Source organism: Cyprinodon variegatus, unplaced genomic scaffold, assembly GCF_000732505.1.
Source record: "Cyprinodon variegatus isolate N-32 unplaced genomic scaffold, C_variegatus-1.0 Scaffold61, whole genome shotgun sequence".
In the NCBI taxonomy this organism is placed as follows: Eukaryota; Metazoa; Chordata; class Actinopteri; order Cyprinodontiformes; family Cyprinodontidae; genus Cyprinodon; species Cyprinodon variegatus.
The window spans coordinates 504,472-522,719 of record NW_015150514.1 but is presented as its reverse complement, the minus strand read 5'-3'; the positions used below and the strand labels follow the sequence as shown (position 1 = coordinate 522,719).

The following is an 18,248-nucleotide window of genomic DNA, read 5'->3' as shown; positions in this document are numbered from 1 at the left end:
GATTATGACTGACTCAAAAAGTTTTTCATTTGTTTCTATCTGTTTTGTTGCAGCTATATATCCTCTCTTTTTTTGTTCTTAGATATTTAGTTTTGTAATTAGTGTATTTCTTGTTATGTTTTTGCCGTACATTCTCTGAATCAGGCTTTACTAGTGAGCCATCTGCAGTATAAACTGCAGGGGCATTTGTATGAATCATCAGCAGTGTTACATGAATGCTTTAGCCTAAAGTTTGTTTTCCTATTTAGAAACCTAATGCAAAGACCTGAAATGATATTTTCTACCATGTGTGTGAAATTGTGTACTGTTATATTCGAGCTGCTACGTCGCTCCCATAAATATGACTAGTCCTGTAAGACAAAGATGCGAGGCACTTAAAAGTTGTATTTGACCCCGAACCACAAAGGAGACAAATAAACTCAAATATTTCATCTGGATTGCTTTTATTTACCTACTCATCCATTATACTTTATACGTAGAAAATACATTAAAAACAAATGAGTTATATTTGCAGCATGTTTTAAAAAGCCCTGCTTTAAAAGATGGAACTGTTTAAATATCCAAATAGCTTACAGTCATTATATTTACTATTAACACAAACTATTTTGCAGCTGTTTCTTAAACTGACGAAGAGAACTGGTAATACAAGTGAAACAGTTTGCAGTTGTGCTAATAACGGATTCACTACATAACCTACAGGAAAATAAAAAGAAAAAAATGCAGCACCGTATTTTCCAAACTATGAGGTGCACCTAAAAGCCTTAAATTTTCTCAAAATCCGACTGTGCGGCTTATAATCCGGTGTGTCCTATGTATGGCTCAAGATTGAGCTTCAAAAGGTCTCACAACTACGGGGAGCAGCCGCCGACTCCATTTTCTCCCTTAGAAGAAGTAGCGTGCGGTGCATACTTGGAATTTTCATTTCTAATTGTGTGTGTTAAGACCCCATAATGGCTGACAGCATTGAGTTTAAACTCAATGCTACCAGTTACACAATAAAACATGGGAACAGAGCAGCAGCTAGAGCAGGGGTGGGCAATTCCAGTTCCTGGGGGCCAGTATCCTGCAAATTTTAGATCCATCCTTGCTCCAACACACCTGAATTAAATGGCTCGGTTACCTCCTTAGTATGTGCAGTCACTTCCTCCAGAGTCCTCTCAATCATCTAATTATTTGATTCAGGTATGCTGAACCAAAGACACATCTAAAAGTTGCAGGATAGCGGCCCTCAGGACCTGGAATTGCCCACCGCTGAGCTAGAGAGTTAGGTATTAATGAATCAATGGTGTGGAAGTGGAGGAAGCAAGATGATGACCTGCACCAAGTAAAGAATAAACAGTTTGGAGGGAACAAAGTAGGTTGGATAGAGCAGTGGATGACAGAGGATGAACACACGTTCACCAAGATGGGGAGACTGCTCCGAACGCCATACGCCACTATATGCATGGATCATTAATGCCTGGGCTGATATATCAGTTTCAACTGTGGTCTGACCTTTCAGGAAGGCAGGACAACAGCAGGGACATTGACTCAAATAATAACGACTTTGACGAGACAGAGCCGAGCACATTGGATTCCATGTTAGCCTAACTTTTCAATTTGGACACTGAAGAATGAGAATTTTAGGGATATGTTGTGAGAAATGAACGGATAAATTGAAGTTTAATTGTTTCTTTTTTTTCGTTTACAACTGAAGAAGGTTGGTCATATTGTAAATAACATAATAATAAAGTTTGAGTTCCTTATCTGAATGTTTTATTGACATTTTCTTCAGTGCAGCTGCATCTAGTGGATGCATAACGCCACCCCAGCCACTGCTGTAGCTTGTATCCGGCTCATAGTCTGGTGCGCCTTATAGTGTGGAAAATACGGCAATTGAACATGCAGACAGATACGTACATCCCACAGTACTTCATCATCAGCTTAAAATGCTAAAAAGTCGACCTCAGTTGTTTATTTGTGCTGAAATTCTGATATTGGTCTGTATGACAGGTCATCAGAAATGATTACCAGGTTTTCAAAACCAGATAATCAAAATAAGTAGTTTCCTTTTTTTTTTTTTTTTTTTTTTTTTTTTTAAACAATGTTTGTTTATAGTTGTTGAAAAGAATAAAGCTTCTAAAACTAATTTCAAGTGTCCCTTTCTTAGGATTACCAACGCAGAATGTCCTGCCCAGTCAAGAAATGCACTGGACTGATTTGTCTGGGCCCAAATGTAATTTAAGCAGATCTAAACTATTAAAGAAAGTAGAAACTAGTATTATCACCTTTGTGCTCACAGGTTTTCATGAAATTTGCTTTTGAAAGCAATCATAGTTGTAGAGCTTTTAACCATAAAACAGACACGTCTGAAGATGGAAACTAAAGAACAGAGCCAGTTTCTAAATGTTTCAGGATTAAAAACCTTTCCACGGTCTAAATGAGTCTGGAACTTTCCTCCTTTGTTAGAGACAATAAATAGGTTTCAGTGACATAATTAACAACACTTTGACTACACCTCTATAAAAGCAGAAATTTAGGGCAGCATGAAGCTGAAACATGTCTATAGTTTTGCTTGGAGTCAATATATGGGTTCAGATTTTGTCCAGATAGTTTCCCGGTACCAGGCCACTGTAGCCATGCCTCTCCACCGTCCACCAGCCATCTGCTCCTTTCACCAGGACCTGAACTATGTCACCTCTGTTCACAGATAGCTCATCCTGCTCCTGTTAGGTAAAAAATAGAAATATACTAGATTAATGGTGTTATACAGAACTAATTGTTGTTCAGTTTAGTTTTGTTTAGGAATCACCTGTGCTTTGTACTCATAGAGCACAACATAAAACTGTTCTTCTGCAGGCGTTGTGGATAATAAAGGAAGGGGTGCATATCCATTATCTGATGTTTCACCTAAAGAAGAAGCTAAAAAATGAAAAACAAAAAATGTTACAGATAAGTAACAGCTTTTTGTTTCAACAACAGCATGTTTTGTTTGTGAAACAAATGTGAAACAAATGTTTGTCTTTTTCTATTATATTAAGCATCAGTAGAATAAGTCATATGACTGCAAAGAGACATATGAGGTGTAAATCTAAAAATAGGATAGCTGTGCTTACTTTCTTCCACCGAGGCCAGGGTTGGTTGTGAAAAGGAGAGACTTTCAGCATTAATGCTAACAGATCTTCTGATTAGAGGATCTGAACTCCTGTGTGATCAGAATAAACACAAAGACCTTTAGGATCCTCATAGTATCTTCCTCATTAACATCCTGATACGGGATTAAAGGAGTTTAAAGTGAGCTCCAGTGCACAATAATGCAATTATAGTTCCCCACCTTCTTGAAACATCTTCCTGAGAAAAAAAAGCTTGGCCGTTGCTGTTCCTCTTTATTCCGGATGGGCAGTAGCTTTCAAACACTATCGGATCTGTTAATGGAAAAGAGATGTTATTTATTTACAGAGTGTTCATAGACGTGGTGTGAAACTGAAAGAAAAAGAAAGATGGGGTGCAGCTCTTAAAATCTCTTCATATTGTGTGGAACTTTTCCTTGGCTCACCTGGTGGCTTGGAGCCAGTTCTTTTCAGCTCTATAAAACAGTTGTTGTCTGTGGTGATGTCACACACCTCCAGAATCTTCCTCACCTCCTCGTAGAGCTGAGTTAGAACAAGGAACAGGAAATAAGAACTGAGCCGTGTTTCTGTATGAACCAACATGCTCTGCTGTGGGTTTCGTTCAGTCTTTTATTTCGAGTGGAAGAGAAAAGGTCAGAATGTGTAAAGATACAACATCTTGGTGTACTGTCAGGCCACATACACAATAAGAGAATTATGTTTGGCAAACATGAAAGGTTCAGTCACTTTTTTTTTTTTCTAGATTATTGCATTTCATCTAAAAAAAAATCAGTTGAACTGTTTCTTAATCGTGTGAAAATCAAACTATCATTCATTTAACAAAAGCCAAAATAACAAAAGAATGTTGTAAATGAGAACAATATTCCAAACTCTATTAAAAATCAAAATTGTGAATAAACACTAGGTGTCAATCAAATCTGATTAAATTCAAAGCAGGTTAAATTCAATCGAACCCGTTTTGTAGATTGGTAGATTAGTGATTCTTAAATTGTGTCTCAACTCAAAGCCACACAGGAAAGACACTTCCAATGAGAGAAGAAACGTTGCAGAGAGAAATACAACTTCAAAACACTCTTTTTTTCTTTCAACTTTTGTACGTAGCTCAGACGTTGCAATATTGGCAAAAAGCTGTTTAAAATCAATTCAACAAGTCCAGCTTTCATGTGAAAGTTTCTGGGATGAAGTGCTTCTCTATGAAATAACATAATTGATCAAAGGTTAACTGTTTTATATAAAAACGAACCCCCTGTTGGAGCCTGTCACTGGGAACACAAGCCTCTGAACCTTTACATATTTTGTCAGATAACAACCACAAATAACAGCATGTTCTGGTAGGATTTCATGTCATTGATACATCGATGCAAAGTGTTGTATACTTCTGACATGGTTGGAAAACTATAAAGGGCATCCTGATTTTCTTTACTTGTCTAACATATTTGGTGTTTATTTGGAAACATTTTCACTCCTATGATCCTAAACACGATTTTTTTTTTTCTTTCAGAAATCACCTAATTAGTCCACATGTATTTTGGGTAATTTCAGTTTCGATTCAGCTGCTGTCTGAATGTTAGATTACAAAATAAAAACATCTACAAGTCTTGAAAATAGAAAGATAGCCACAGTTGACAAAGAGCCACGAGAAATCATGTCATGTTTACCACAAGCATTAGGAGGAATAGAGCCAACATGTAAAAAACAGAACTGCTCTGATCTGATAAGACAAAGGTTTCAGTCATTAGCGTACATATATGCTGTGTGACAGTGACCTAACTCTGTAAATCACCCTGAAGATGCTCTGCCCAAAGTGAAACAGCTGATGAAAACACTACCCTTCATCTAAACACATGTAGGACTCTATTAAAGCAGTCGGCACAGCAGATTGTGCAAATAGACACCCTCGCTAGAAATCCCAACCTATAGGGTCTTCTTTTTGGATGCAGCTTGCATGTTGTCTATATGCATGCATACTCTCTGATTCAAACAAAAACACTCATAAGAGACAAGTTGCTCTCTCTGAACTGTCCATGCATGCTCCGGTGTGTCTAGATGCCTGGTTTCCCTGTGATCCCTTCTACTTTCACCCAGTGACCACTGGAAATAGGCAACAGCCCCCTGCAGGGGATAAAAAAGCTAATATGCATATGCTAATATGCATAACATGCTTGCAAAACTCTTCACACCAATACATTGGTAGATAATTGAACATTTTGGTTTGTTTTAAAAAGGGCTTGGGTTCCATGCAGTCATTTATTTAACCAAAGCACCTATGTAAATCAAATAATCAAGTTGGGCAAAGCCTCTCTATGTAGCAACCTATGCTTTGCCCAAATTTGGTCACACAAAAAAGAACAGATGTTTGGCCGCTACTTAACCACAAAATGCCTCAAATACATATTAATTGAGGTGCTGCAATGGCCCAGTCGAAGTTCATTCCTGTGCCCCAGAAAAAATATGGTTTATAACATGAAGATAGCCTTGAATATAGACTCAAAGGTAAACTGTAAAATGCTGTGAACTGGATGCACAAAAATTCCTCAACAAGAATCAAAGGAATACTTGACAACTTTGAGTTACTGCCTCTGATGGAGGGGCTACAAGCTGTTAAATCATGGGCTGAACTTCATAAAGGCTAATAAATGGCAAAATATTATGAGTTTTTGTCCGTCTTTTTTCTCTCTTACTTTGCTAACTCTTGAAACCATTTTGAAAAGAGAAGAATTAATTGTTTGACAATAGCATAGATGAATGCTGTAGAACTGGTGACAATAAAAAAACATTTCAGCTTGGTTGTTTGCTGGGGTCCGTTTCAAAGAGCAGGTTTACTGAAAGTTTTCTAAACCTAAAATCAGGGTAACTGAATTTTCTGTTTCACGAAAAAAGAGTTGACTCAACCTTGGTTTTTCTTACGGTAGTAACATTTTCCCCAGAGCTAACCTGGTCAGGAGCAGGTTTTGTTCAGTAAAGTCAGAGTGTCCTCTGTCTCTGCTCTCCTTCAAGCCAATCACATTGTTTTATTTCCTGATTTAATCAGCAGAGATATATCATAGTTTTGCACATAGTGCATATTATTAAAAGATTTTACTAAAAATCAACATTTTTAGACTGTATCTTCACCTGCTGGTGGATGATTTCACCTAAATAGATACATTGACTGAATACATAATCAGTCAAGCTCATAAATGTCAAAACAGCCACTTTAAATGTGTAAAAATTTCTAGGTATATGAAAATTACTTCTTACTGGTACAATTTAGTTTTTTTTAACTTTCTGAAATTCAATTTCTATATCAAAAATGTAATTTAGGAAGTCTGTTAAGTCTATTCCAGTTCTGTCAAGGAGTGTGATTTTTATCAGGAAGAATCTTATTTTTGTAAACTACAAACTGAACAACCGAGAGTTGTTGAATAAATTTAAAAACGGCCTGCCATAGTCCACGTCAAATAAACTTAAGCATTAACTCGATCAGCAGTCTTGTGCTACGCCAGGCATCCCAAAACTCGGTCCTCGAGGGCCGCTGTCCTGCAGGTTTTAGAGGTTTCCCTGCTTTAGCACAGCTGATTATAATGATTGCAGTAGAGCAAAAGCCTGTTTATCAACTATCTATTAAAATCAGCTGTGCTGGAGCAGAGAAACCTCTAAAACCTGCAGGACAGCGGCCCTCGAGGACTAGGTTTGGGGATGCCTGTTCTACGCCATCTCCCTCTTATTTGCAGCTGTAGCGCTGCTTCTCTGTATTTTAAACACATTCTCCATTTATGTCTTTCATTTCTGCATTAAAATCACTTGTTCCAGTGACCTAAAACAGGCATTTCCTGTTGCCTGTTGTCATGTTGACATGTCAAATCTGTGCTCCACCGATAATGACTTTTCATACTTGTTACGCACGTGTTCAGCTCTGAGTAGACCCACTTAGAGTTGATTAAACTAGTGTTTTTCACTCCTGGTCCTGAAGGCACACTCCACTGCATGTCTTTAATGTTTTCCAGCTTTCACACACCTGACATCAGTTGATAGCGGATTAACATGGTTTGCTTCACTGCAATCATCTGAATCAGGTGTGTTGAATCAAAGAACGATTTAAAACAGGGTTGGGCAACCCCAGTCCTTGAGGGCCGGTTTCCTGCAACATTTAGATTCATCCTTTATCCAACACACCTGAATCAAATGGTTGAATTACCACCCCAGTATGCAATCAATTTCTCCAGAGTCCTTTTAAATATCTATTTACTTGATTCAGGTGTGTTAAGTCAAGGACCTATCTAAAGGTTCCAGGATACAGGCCCTCCAGGACTGGAGTTGCCCACCCCTGATCTAAAACATGCAGGGCAGAGTGTCTTCAGGACCAGGGGTCTTTTCCATGAAGCAGGTTTAAAAAAATTTAGATTCAAATCCGTAACTCTAAAAAGTCGGGAACTCTGAGTGTTCGGTTTCACAACGGCTGCTATCAATTAGTTTAATCAATTTTAACTAGGTCCACTCAGAGTGTAGCACGTGCACAACAAGTTTGAAGAGCCATCATCAGTGGAGCACCAATTCAACAGCTCACTATGACAACAGGCAACAGGAAGTACTTATTTCATCCCACTTGAATGTAATACAAACAAAAAAAAATAAAGAAAAGGAGAACGAGACAGAGAACTACAGCTACAAAGAAGAGCAAGGTGGTAAAGGTGAAGATTGATGCTTGAGTTAATTGGTAAATTTATATGAAGTGGGCTATGGCAGGCCATCTTTACATTTATTAAAAACACTCCCCTCTGTTATTCCATTTGTAGATCACTAAAATAAGATTCGTTCTGATCAAAATCACTACTACCACTACTAGACCCAACTGGAATACTATATTTTCTAAATTACATTTTTTGTTGCAGAAACTGAATTTTAGAAATTAAAAAAAGAAAAAGATACTAGTAAGAATGGAGTTTTATATATCTAGAAATGTACACATTTTAATTGGCCATTCTGACATTTATCAGCTTGACTGAAAATGCATTGATGATATCTGAAAAACATTTTTTAATGTTTAAAATTTAATTATAGATATCCAGAATGTTTATTTGAAATGGTCATTTAGACAATTCCTTTTTTTTTTTTTAGATGGAATACATATTCCATAAAACTAGTACATATCAAAACAGCTTGGCATAGTGTTGTTACCATGAAAAAATATTATGGGATTATTTCTTGAATGGTAGTAGATCAATGTATCTATTTAGGTGAAATCATCACAGAAGCTTTTATGAAACGGAAAACTCAGAGTACCAACCTTAGACTAGATCAATTTTGAATTGAAGATTTGATTCAGAGCTTTTTTTAAACCTGCTTTGTGTAATGTACCGCAGCTGAGATTTAGTAATGTGTCTGTTTTAATGCTCTGTTTTATAGAAGCCAAGCAGGACATTTTTTTTTTCTTGCAATTTTTTTCTGATTAAGATAGAAAAATCACCTCATCATCTTTAACACACTGCAAGGAGAAATGGTTGCAGTGATCCCAGAGGGCGCACCGAAGAATGTTGATCCTGTCCCCCTCAAGCTGCTGGAAGACCTAAAATGCAAGAAACAAGAATTGAGAAGCTTAATGATATAAGCAAGGTACATGTCAATCAAACACACACAACAGGATATAGGAAAACTTCATAAATTATATGTACTTCTCGTTTATGATAATCATTGCATACTTTCAGCTTTTGTGCTCCATGCAACATGAAGTGAAATTTCTCATTGAACAGCAATAGAAGGGTTTTATTTTTGCTACGGTTTGTGGTTTGAGGTTTAGCCTTGGAGTTAGGCTCTTATTGCGGATATGCAGAAGGTTAAAGAAATGCTAAAAAGAACCTGCAGTACCTCACACGTGCTTTTGTGGGTCTCTTCCCAGTCTCGACGAACCGTTTCAAGCTGATCAATGTTGGTCAAATATACCCTCTCTGCAAGGAAATCAGAATATTGTAGTGGGTGAAGCCTAAAAGCAAAACTATGCAGTCAACTGTGAAAGTAGGCTTTTGGTTACAGGGACTATATAAAACAACTATATAATCTTTGGGAAGCTATTTTATTTTATAGATTCAGTTCAAGTCTAATACATAGATGTACAAGACAAATAGACTGATAATCAGTAGCCAGTTGGTAAAACAATGTTGTATTAGATTTATGTTATGGCTTGCAAAATCATGAGGAAGAGTGATTTGACAGTTGACCGGCAGACAGTTACTTAAACCCTCCTAATGCAAGGTGAGATTGTCAATGCTAAAAAGGTTTTCCCAAATGGCTATAACTCTAACGGAAAGAAGTTAAAGCTAAGTGGAAAACATTGCAGAAGAACAAATATTTAAATGTATAAAAATCTCATGGACAAGCGAAAAGCATTCTCTTCTGAAGACTGTTGAACAGCGACAATCAAGTCAAAACTTCTCCAGATTTGGTGCAATTGAAGCAGCTACATAGATAGTTGATGCCTAAAAAAGTCACACCAGCAAACTCAACCAGCTTTAAACAGTGGCAGGTAATAACTAGTGGAATAGTTTTAGTAACTTTCAGAAAAAAATATATATGTTTAGGATTTTTTTGTACTTTACTGTAGATACTTTAGACTTTACTTATAATCATGTAAAGCATCTCTACTCTCTAATCTCAACACATTGATTCAGGTATTGAGACAAAAGGACTTTAACCAACTGCTGAGTCCATTTACTGTCGAGTATATTGAAATGCTGAGCTCTAAATCTTTTTTTTTTTTGTTGCCCGGTATTCTGATTTGTCAGAGAAATATTACTGTAATCGAGGGTTATCAAAATTAGAAATAAGGACTTCACATGTAAATAAATATATCAAGCTATATCTAAGCAATTTTCCAGTTGGACTACCTTATTACATTCCTTTACCTGGCTTTTAACAAAATGCCAAGAACCAAAAGTGATTTAGAAAGTGCCTTTGATTGAAACTTGGCATGCACCAGTTGGATCAACAAACGCTTGCTTGCTTCTCTCAGGTCCTGTGTCTCATCGTGGCTCTCTTCCTGTTTCTTTAGGACACCCATTTCAGATACAGATGAGTCGCTTTGGGTAGTTACTCAAGGCTGCCACTTCTTCTTTTCTCAGTTTTTTTCAGTTTCCCTAATTTATGAAGTAAGTGCTACACATTATGCAGTAGTTTGCAGCTATTTTGTAGCCAACTAGATTTAAACGACCAGTGACACAAATGGTGCGCAAAGAGGAACTCAGATAGATGACTTCAAAAATTATAAAAAAGTTTGGTTCATTAAATGCAATAAAGTATCACTGTGCTCTATTTACTGCTGGAAAAAATAGAAAAAACAGATTATAAAATCGGAATCTTACCTGCTTCGTTAGCAGCTTGTTTACACTGTTTGACTCTTTGACGCACCTGTGAACCACATTTTCAACAGGAACGTTATGAATATGCTGTGAAGGAGGCTTTTAACAGACTAGATAAAGTCATTTAGCTGTCATTGAATAGACTTATGAGGAGTTGAAGGAGGATTTAATGCAACTAATTATTTTAGCTAAATTTCTTCCTCTCTAGTTTATTGCATCTCCATTTTCTTTCTGTTAGGTATGGGGTGTAAGGTCCCCACTTTCCTATGAACAACAGAAAGTCCTGGTGCCATGTTTTGAAAAATTTAAATTTTTACTCATTACCAGAGCGGGCAGTAAATATATGGAAAGCAGAAGAAAAAAATTGAACATCTAATGTAAATTTTTGGATGATATTAGAATTTCTTTTTCTACCTAATGATGATTTGACTAGCTGATTGTTAAGAGAATANGAACATCTAATGTAAATTTTTGGATGATATTAGAATTTCTTTTTCTACCTAATGATGATTTGACTAGCTGATTGTTAAGAGAATATTTCAAGCAGCATGTTCACAGTTTTTTTTGTCCGATTTACAGTTCTATTCCACTTACTTATGTCCATATAAATGATACTCTCAGATTTTTATTTCTTTATCTGTATACATTTCAATCTGATAGTGACATTTTGCGCATTTTGCAGTGCTGTCTGCAAATTACAGCATATTGTAAATGTTTTGGAACCGGGTAGTAGTTTTGTGCCATGATCGTGGTTTTGGACATTGGGAACCAATGTCACCCCCACTGCCCACCCTCTGCGAGGGCAATAAACATCCTAAAGTATCAGAACATAAAATGAATTCCCAGCTGAATGGGAATTGAATATAACAGTTATTCATAACATTAATATGGTGTCCAACCTGGATGGACATTGAATATAAAGTCACAATAACATGGTACCAGATTATTGGCGGGTGGGTTACATTTTCCCAACTATTAAATATGAAACAATTCTACTGGCAAATTAAAGTAGAGAAAAGAACCTTAAAAAACCCCCGCTTATAAATGGATAATAATGTAATATTACAAGGTTTGGGTTGATCATAACCCCCCACCCCCAAAAAAATATTTTGCAAATTATGCTCTTCACCATCCATTAACCTTCTCTGTGGCCTTGCACCTTTCATTTAAGTTATCATCATTCCTTGTTCAGTATATCATGATTAGCAAATGCCTTAATACCCCCTTAATCGTTCAAATTTTGTTACATAGCCACCACAAACTTTCCAATAGCATAATATTTTGCATTAACCGGCTTATAAATTGGTGCAAAACTGTGAGGTATAAGTAAAATTATACATCATTTTCAATAATGTGTTCAAATATGAATCTGGAAATGTTGGCCTTTAGTTTTTTATTCCCCGTCATTGATCCTTTTTAGAAATATATTTTATGGACTAAGTTTTTGAAGTATGTCAGTTCCAGTTTTGCTCATCTAGATATCATTTATTCTTCTTGCAGTCAGCTGAAGCTCAGTCAGATGGATGTGAACATCAGCTTTCACTGATTATGGGGGATTGTTTTGCTAGTTTAAGGTGAACCTAAAAGCCTGTCTCAAGTGCTTTACAGGCTCATGTGTTGCATGATTGGCTATAATAACCTCCCAGCATCTTCACATTAACTCTGGCAAATTTTCCCATCCTCTCAGAAGAAAAGCATAACTACAGCAAGATGCTGCCAGAACTTCGTTCAATGATAGACATGGTGTGTTCAAGGGTTTTTGGGTTTTCTTACATCCAGCCCTGCAAGGTCTTTCATATCATTGTAAAGTAATTTAAACTGGTAACGCTAAAGTGCCACGAGGACTTCCTATGACTCTGTTTGAAGAATTCAGGGAATCTTGTATTTTTTCTGTTTAAGACAAATGTATGGAGTACCTTATTAAAAAGCTATTCTGTCAATCTGTACAGCCACCAAAGGATTAATGCAGGTAACTCTGCCCTTCCTGATGGGCCGGTCAGTTTAGGGGCGGTATGTTATGGTGACAGTGAAGCCATTTTTTTTCAGATTAGGGATTGTACAGTTCACTGCAAAATGTTCAAAGCCTGAAATGTAATTTTAAATCACATAGTTGTGTTTTCTCTAGAAACTTTAATTTGTGTTACATTTAAAAGTGATCAGACAGGAAATAGGACTGAGAGAGATGGGGAATAACCGCTGACAACAAACTGAAGGACTGAGGCCTTCAAATCCAACAGAGGCCACTAATTTATGTCACGTGCATTTAAACCCTGCACCACTGCTCCTCACTGTATCTTTTAGTATTTTATATATGTACTGTATATATATAAATTAATGAAATTATTAAACATTAATTATAAAAGTGCTTTTCCTTTCTCTTCATCTTTTGTCCCAACAATCTAAACTTGCCTCTACCTAAGCAGTCCCTTTAATTCATCTGTAATATTTTTAAGCTTAGCCATTAGAAGTGAAGTAACAGGTATGTCATATCTGTCAAAATAAACTGAATAGATGTGTCCCTTCTTTATATGGAGACTAACAGCATTTAAACAGTCAACTAGTCTAGCCAGGTAGGCTAGCCAGGTAAAACCTTTGTTAAAATGCTTTTATCTAAAAATATTCAGTGATCTGTATCTTATTGTGTTGCTATGAGTCTTTGGTAAAAAGCAGCCTTGCCAAAAAATTTTATAATTGATTTTTAATGAGCTGATGTATGTTTATACTTTACCTTTTCGGTGTTTTTGGCCTGGGCATTGGCTCTCTCATTTGACTCTGCCTCGTCAGCCTCTTTGCATTTTACTTCATAGGTCTTTTTAGACTGGAGAAAGCAGAAAACAAATGCAACAACTAACCACAAGGATTAAAAGAAGGCCTCTTTTGCTATTCAGTTCTGTTTAATTATTTATATAAAATAATAGTTTATTTCTTTATATTTTTCCTTTAAAATGCATTATGCTTTTGGTTTTGCAAGGTAAGGAATGGATAAATGCAATGTCCCAGGGAGTTACCGTTTTATATACAAATAAATTATTTTTGTGACATACCTCCATGGTCTTCTTGAATATGGTAACTTTTTTCTTTTGAACCTTCTCCATTATGCTTTCAAACTATGAAAAAATAGATATAAACACTAGGAGTTTATCTTCAGAACATAGAATGAAGTCTTACACTAAGTTTCTGCAAATAGATTTTAATAGCATTAGAAATATCAAGCAAGAAACAAAGTGTAGGTAAAAATATCAATTAGACAACTAATATTTTTAACCACTTAAAAGTTAGCTGATTGCTAAGCAACACCCAGTACCTTTTTCCTCTGCTCCTTTTGACGTTCTCGGAAAGTCTCAATCTTTTTCACCTCCTCTTTCAATATATCAGATAATTGGATGTGAAAGTTTCCAATGTTCTCTATTTCTGTAAATAAAAAATGCAGAGCAAAAAGCAAATCATAATACTGCCGTTATGTCCCAGCATTATCTGGAAAGGTTGCTATGGCTGGGTTCCAGACTTACTTGATTTTAGTTGTTCAAAGGAAGCCCTCAAAGTGCTAAAAAAATAGATCATAGTCATGAATGTACAGCTGTTTCCCTCAAAGCCTGATTAAAATATTTCAACATGAATATAACATATACTGTATAGCATTTAAATTTTTGATGATTTTAGGTATAGGCTTTTTTAAGTTTTGAAAATGTAGCTGCAGATGGGTCAAAGGATGCAAACAAGTAAATAACAATTTTATCTTCTTCAAGTCCTTTTTAGTCTATACAAAAGTAATAAATGAAAATATGTAGCTTCAAATCTAGTCAGGCCCATGAAACCTTTTCAGTTTGTGAAACGCAGAATTTTGGTTTTAGTTTATCCATCTTTGCAGCTTTTTTTTTTTTTTACCTGCCACTGATCACAGTGAACAGGAAACTGGTAAGTTATGTCTTACAGTATGCAAAGAGACAAAGTGTGAAGTTGTTACATTGACATGCACAACCAATTAAGTTTTTTTGCTCATGTCCTGTGGGCCTCATACACGTTGCTGTTCTAAAAAAAGACTGACTCAAAAGTGTGCACTGTGGTTTCGTATTCAGTATTGCGGCCCAGTTTCAGAAGCACCGATTGTCTTTTTTGTTTACTAATTTTTACCTGATCTCTGTTTGTCCTCCAGCTTTGCGAGCAATCGTCACCAGTTCCTTCCCATACTTCTCCTCTGCAAGTGCCCTGCGGAGTAAAACAGAAGGTAAAATGTGCATGATCAGAAGATTAGTTTTTGTTATGTATCAAAGCTACATAGCATGGCTTAAATAATTTAGATTTATGCTGCAGCTTAACCAAATGCATGCATTACTTACTTTATTCATTTGAACTAATGTTTAACATAAAGACTTTATTAGTGATGCAAAGTCAATGACTATGCATTCATCTAGGCTTTAATAAAGAATACCTTTAACAAATGGGTGACGACTCTGTGTTAGAGCTACAATAAAACTGGAATGGTTACACCTGTATTTAATACTGTCTGCATGACTGGATTGTTTTGGATTATATATGTTAAGTGCTTTAAGATTACATTAGATAAATTTTTTTGCTATATAAATAAACAAAATTATTTGAATAAAGGGTCTCAGAGATGAGTGTTGCATTCCAGAAATCTTTTAAGCTCTAATTTTACATTTACAAGTACAAGTATTTTACAAGTACTTGTACAAGTACAAGTATTTTACAAGTATAAGCTGTTGTTTCGTCAATCTTCATTGCTGTTTTTAACTCACAGTCATGCAGATGTGAGTTTTGGCTACTTCAGCTCAAGTATGACTATGAGTCACACACTTCTCTTAGTCAAATGGCGAGTTTTGATTCTTATTTCTCTTTTCTTGAAAATGAGTTAGATTATTTTGATAAATTGATATCCTAGACATCTTACACAACTGTAAATTGAACCCCAGCTCCACCCGTCTGAGTTGTTGCGTCCTTGAGCTAGACACTTCATCTGCATTGCTATCAGTGTGTCCGAGGGCAGCAGTGACATTAATATAGCTTGCCACAATCAGTGAGGGAATGGGTGGATGGAACAAACAGTTTTAAGTCCTTTGGAGTGCCCTAATTCAAAGAATCTTTGTAAAAGCCCGTGCTGTTTACCATTCATGGTGAAAATAGGCATGTGAAATGTTGAATATTCTTAAAAACAACAATCTGAACAAACAAATTCTACTGGAATCATTTTACAGTCTCAGCACTTTTAATAGTTGCAGTTTGGTTTCAGTCCCAAAAATAAATTCCACCTCATCTTCAAAAGTTCCTCCATATCTTTGCACATTTGCCTCCCTTCCCGTAGCCTCTGGATCATGGCGTCGTATCCAGCGTGACAGGTGAAGTCAGACCCCTGCATTCATAAAATACATAAACCACACTGAAAAGCTGCAACAAGAAGGAAAGCCCAACTTCTGTTACAAAATGTCCTTTCTTTAACTTGGAGTCTCTGCGAGGTAAAAATGCAGAACTAACATTCGTACTCGGCAAAAACACTAATGTGTGAAATTTTTACTACATTACCTACTTAGCTATGTTTAGGTTCTGACCATAAAGATGCTAGCAACAGTTTTTTGCTGCTTTAGGTTGTAATTTTGAACACTCCTTGTGATTGAGATAGGATTACGACCATTTGCCCCTTGTTCCTCACTTTAGTAAGTATATAGAAAATTAAGCATTCCACAAAAAGCAAAATAGTAGATTTAACATAAAACTCTCAAACTAAATAAAAGTATGATGTGAATTTTTATTTTCCTTGTTAATGCACTGACAAGACCACAAGAAGTGACTTACCCAAAAGGCGTCTTTGAACATCAAAGGAGCCATCTCAGCTGTCACTTCCTCAGTTTGCCCTTCTCTTGTATTACTTCTTTTTCAATAAAGATTTTTTTATGTCTACAAACCAAAATGTCAGATTAAGTCTGTGCAGACGCCCAAAAAGCTGATGTGTGTTCCAGACCTCCTGCTGTCCAAATGTCAGTGAGTCACTCTTGGTGTTCTGAATGAGGAAGAGATTACGTCCCATGATGTCACTGACCACAGGCAGCTCAGCCCCGCTTCTGAAACGCAGTGTCTCTTACCATCATTTGGTGCAGAAAAAGATTGCATGAAAATGCTTTCTGGTGAATATGTGTGTTTTTTCAGTGTCTTTAATTGCTTCACGTATTGCTTAAACTCAGCTTTAATCCACTCATACTGGAAATTTAGTGAAGTTCTGAAGTTACTGATGTTACCGTTAAAAAAAAAAACTGCAATAATTGGTTATTAAGAAAACAAAAGTTTTCACTGTTGACTGCTCTTGTATATCTTTCATTCATAAATAAAAATATTGTGGTATAGACCACGTCAAAAGTAAATATTACTTTTTGTATATATTGGACAAAATCATCCCCCTTAATGTCCTGTAGCTGCTTGTTGCATGGAGAGAAAGAGACACACAGGAAAAAATGACCACTTTTGTGTTCATATTTCTTGTTGCTTTTCTTCATTTATGTCAAATGAAGTTTGCATCCATAATCCTATATAAGTCCTACATGCAGTCCTTAGTAATGTTTTGTATGTTTTAATATTAAATCCTTTCATCTAGCCTTCCCAATGGCTTGGCGTAACCTAATACATTTATTCAAACTGTTTAGAGTAGATGGCCTAACTAATGATTACCATCCAATAATGTCGAGCTGAAGTTCCTTTTCATATATACAAGTAAAGTTCACTTTATGATGTGCAGCAGATGGCTTAGTTCTATGTTGTTCCTTGGTAACTTAGATAGGTGCAGATGATTCCATAATTCTGTTATAAAAGAAAGAATTAATTCTTTTGCAATCCCAGCAAACTGATTGATAACAATTATTATTTTTTTTTTTTACGTTACGTTTTAAGGAAGTCAGAGTACTAGAGGGAAAACAGATATACACAGAGAGAACATGCAGACTTGGTGCAGAGAGACCCAAGCCTGAGAACTGAAATCAGGAGGCAACAGGGCTACTGACTCAAACAGGGAAACTGATGTTTTATCAATTCCTAAGATAATGTAGATTTTGATCAATAGAAAATTTGGTCAAAATTCCTCCCAATCCTGAAAGGCTGTCAAAATCAGTTGATAAAAAAAATCACAGTATTAGTGCAGAGGTAATAAAACCCAAAACGTTAATGGCTATGTAAACTTGTAGTCATACTCATAGTACTCGTCGTCTCCCACTTCATCCTAGACCTGGTCATGGGGGAAGCAGTCTCAGGACATACTCCTAGACTTCCCTCTCTGCAAACACCTGTTCCCAAGGTGTCTGTCATAGTCTCTTCTAGACCAGCTGGGAGACATAGTATCTCCAGCATGTCCTGGGTCTTCCCCTGGGCATCCTCCTGGTGGGACGTGCCTTGAACCCCTCCTGATGGAGGCGTCCCAAGGGCATCCAAAAAGATGTCCGAGCCACCTCAGCTGACTCCTCTCGATGTGGAGAAGAAGCAGCTCTATTCTAAGCCTCTCCCATGTGGCCGAGCGCCTCACCCTATCTCTAAGGGAGAGCCCTGTGGAGAAAGCTCATTCAACTGCCTGTATCTGGGATCTTGTTGCTTTGGTTTATGCTCAGCTTTCTCTTCCCTATGACTGACCGGTGCAGCATCTGCATTATAGCAGCAGCAGCACCAGTCCAATTATCGATCTCCCGCTCCTTTCTCCCTTCACTTGTGAACAGGACCCCAAGATACTTGAACTCCTCCAAACTGAAGGGGAAAAACCACCTTTTTCCAGTTGAGAAACATGACTTTGGGTTTGGGGGTATATTTTCTAACAATT

General features: G+C 36.7%; 1 protein-coding gene across 1 annotated transcript; it reads right to left on the bottom strand.

Annotated features, from left to right (window-relative positions):
- Positions 1 to 426: 426 nt before the first annotated feature.
- Positions 427 to 16,409, bottom strand: pstpip1 (proline-serine-threonine phosphatase interacting protein 1). The gene is made up of 15 exons (XM_015371650.1): positions 16,250 to 16,409; positions 15,709 to 15,809; positions 14,573 to 14,647; positions 13,951 to 13,985; positions 13,746 to 13,852; positions 13,486 to 13,548; positions 13,170 to 13,259; positions 10,445 to 10,490; positions 8,955 to 9,034; positions 8,557 to 8,655; positions 3,536 to 3,632; positions 3,314 to 3,404; positions 3,096 to 3,184; positions 2,792 to 2,901; positions 427 to 2,705 (listed from the first exon to the last, which is right to left on the bottom strand). The coding sequence occupies exons 1-15, from the start codon at positions 16,280 to 16,282 to the stop codon at positions 2,574 to 2,576; spliced, it is 1,248 nt and encodes a 415-aa protein (XP_015227136.1). The 5' UTR covers positions 16,283 to 16,409; the 3' UTR covers positions 427 to 2,573.
- Between the last annotated feature and the right edge of the window lie 1,839 nt (positions 16,410 to 18,248).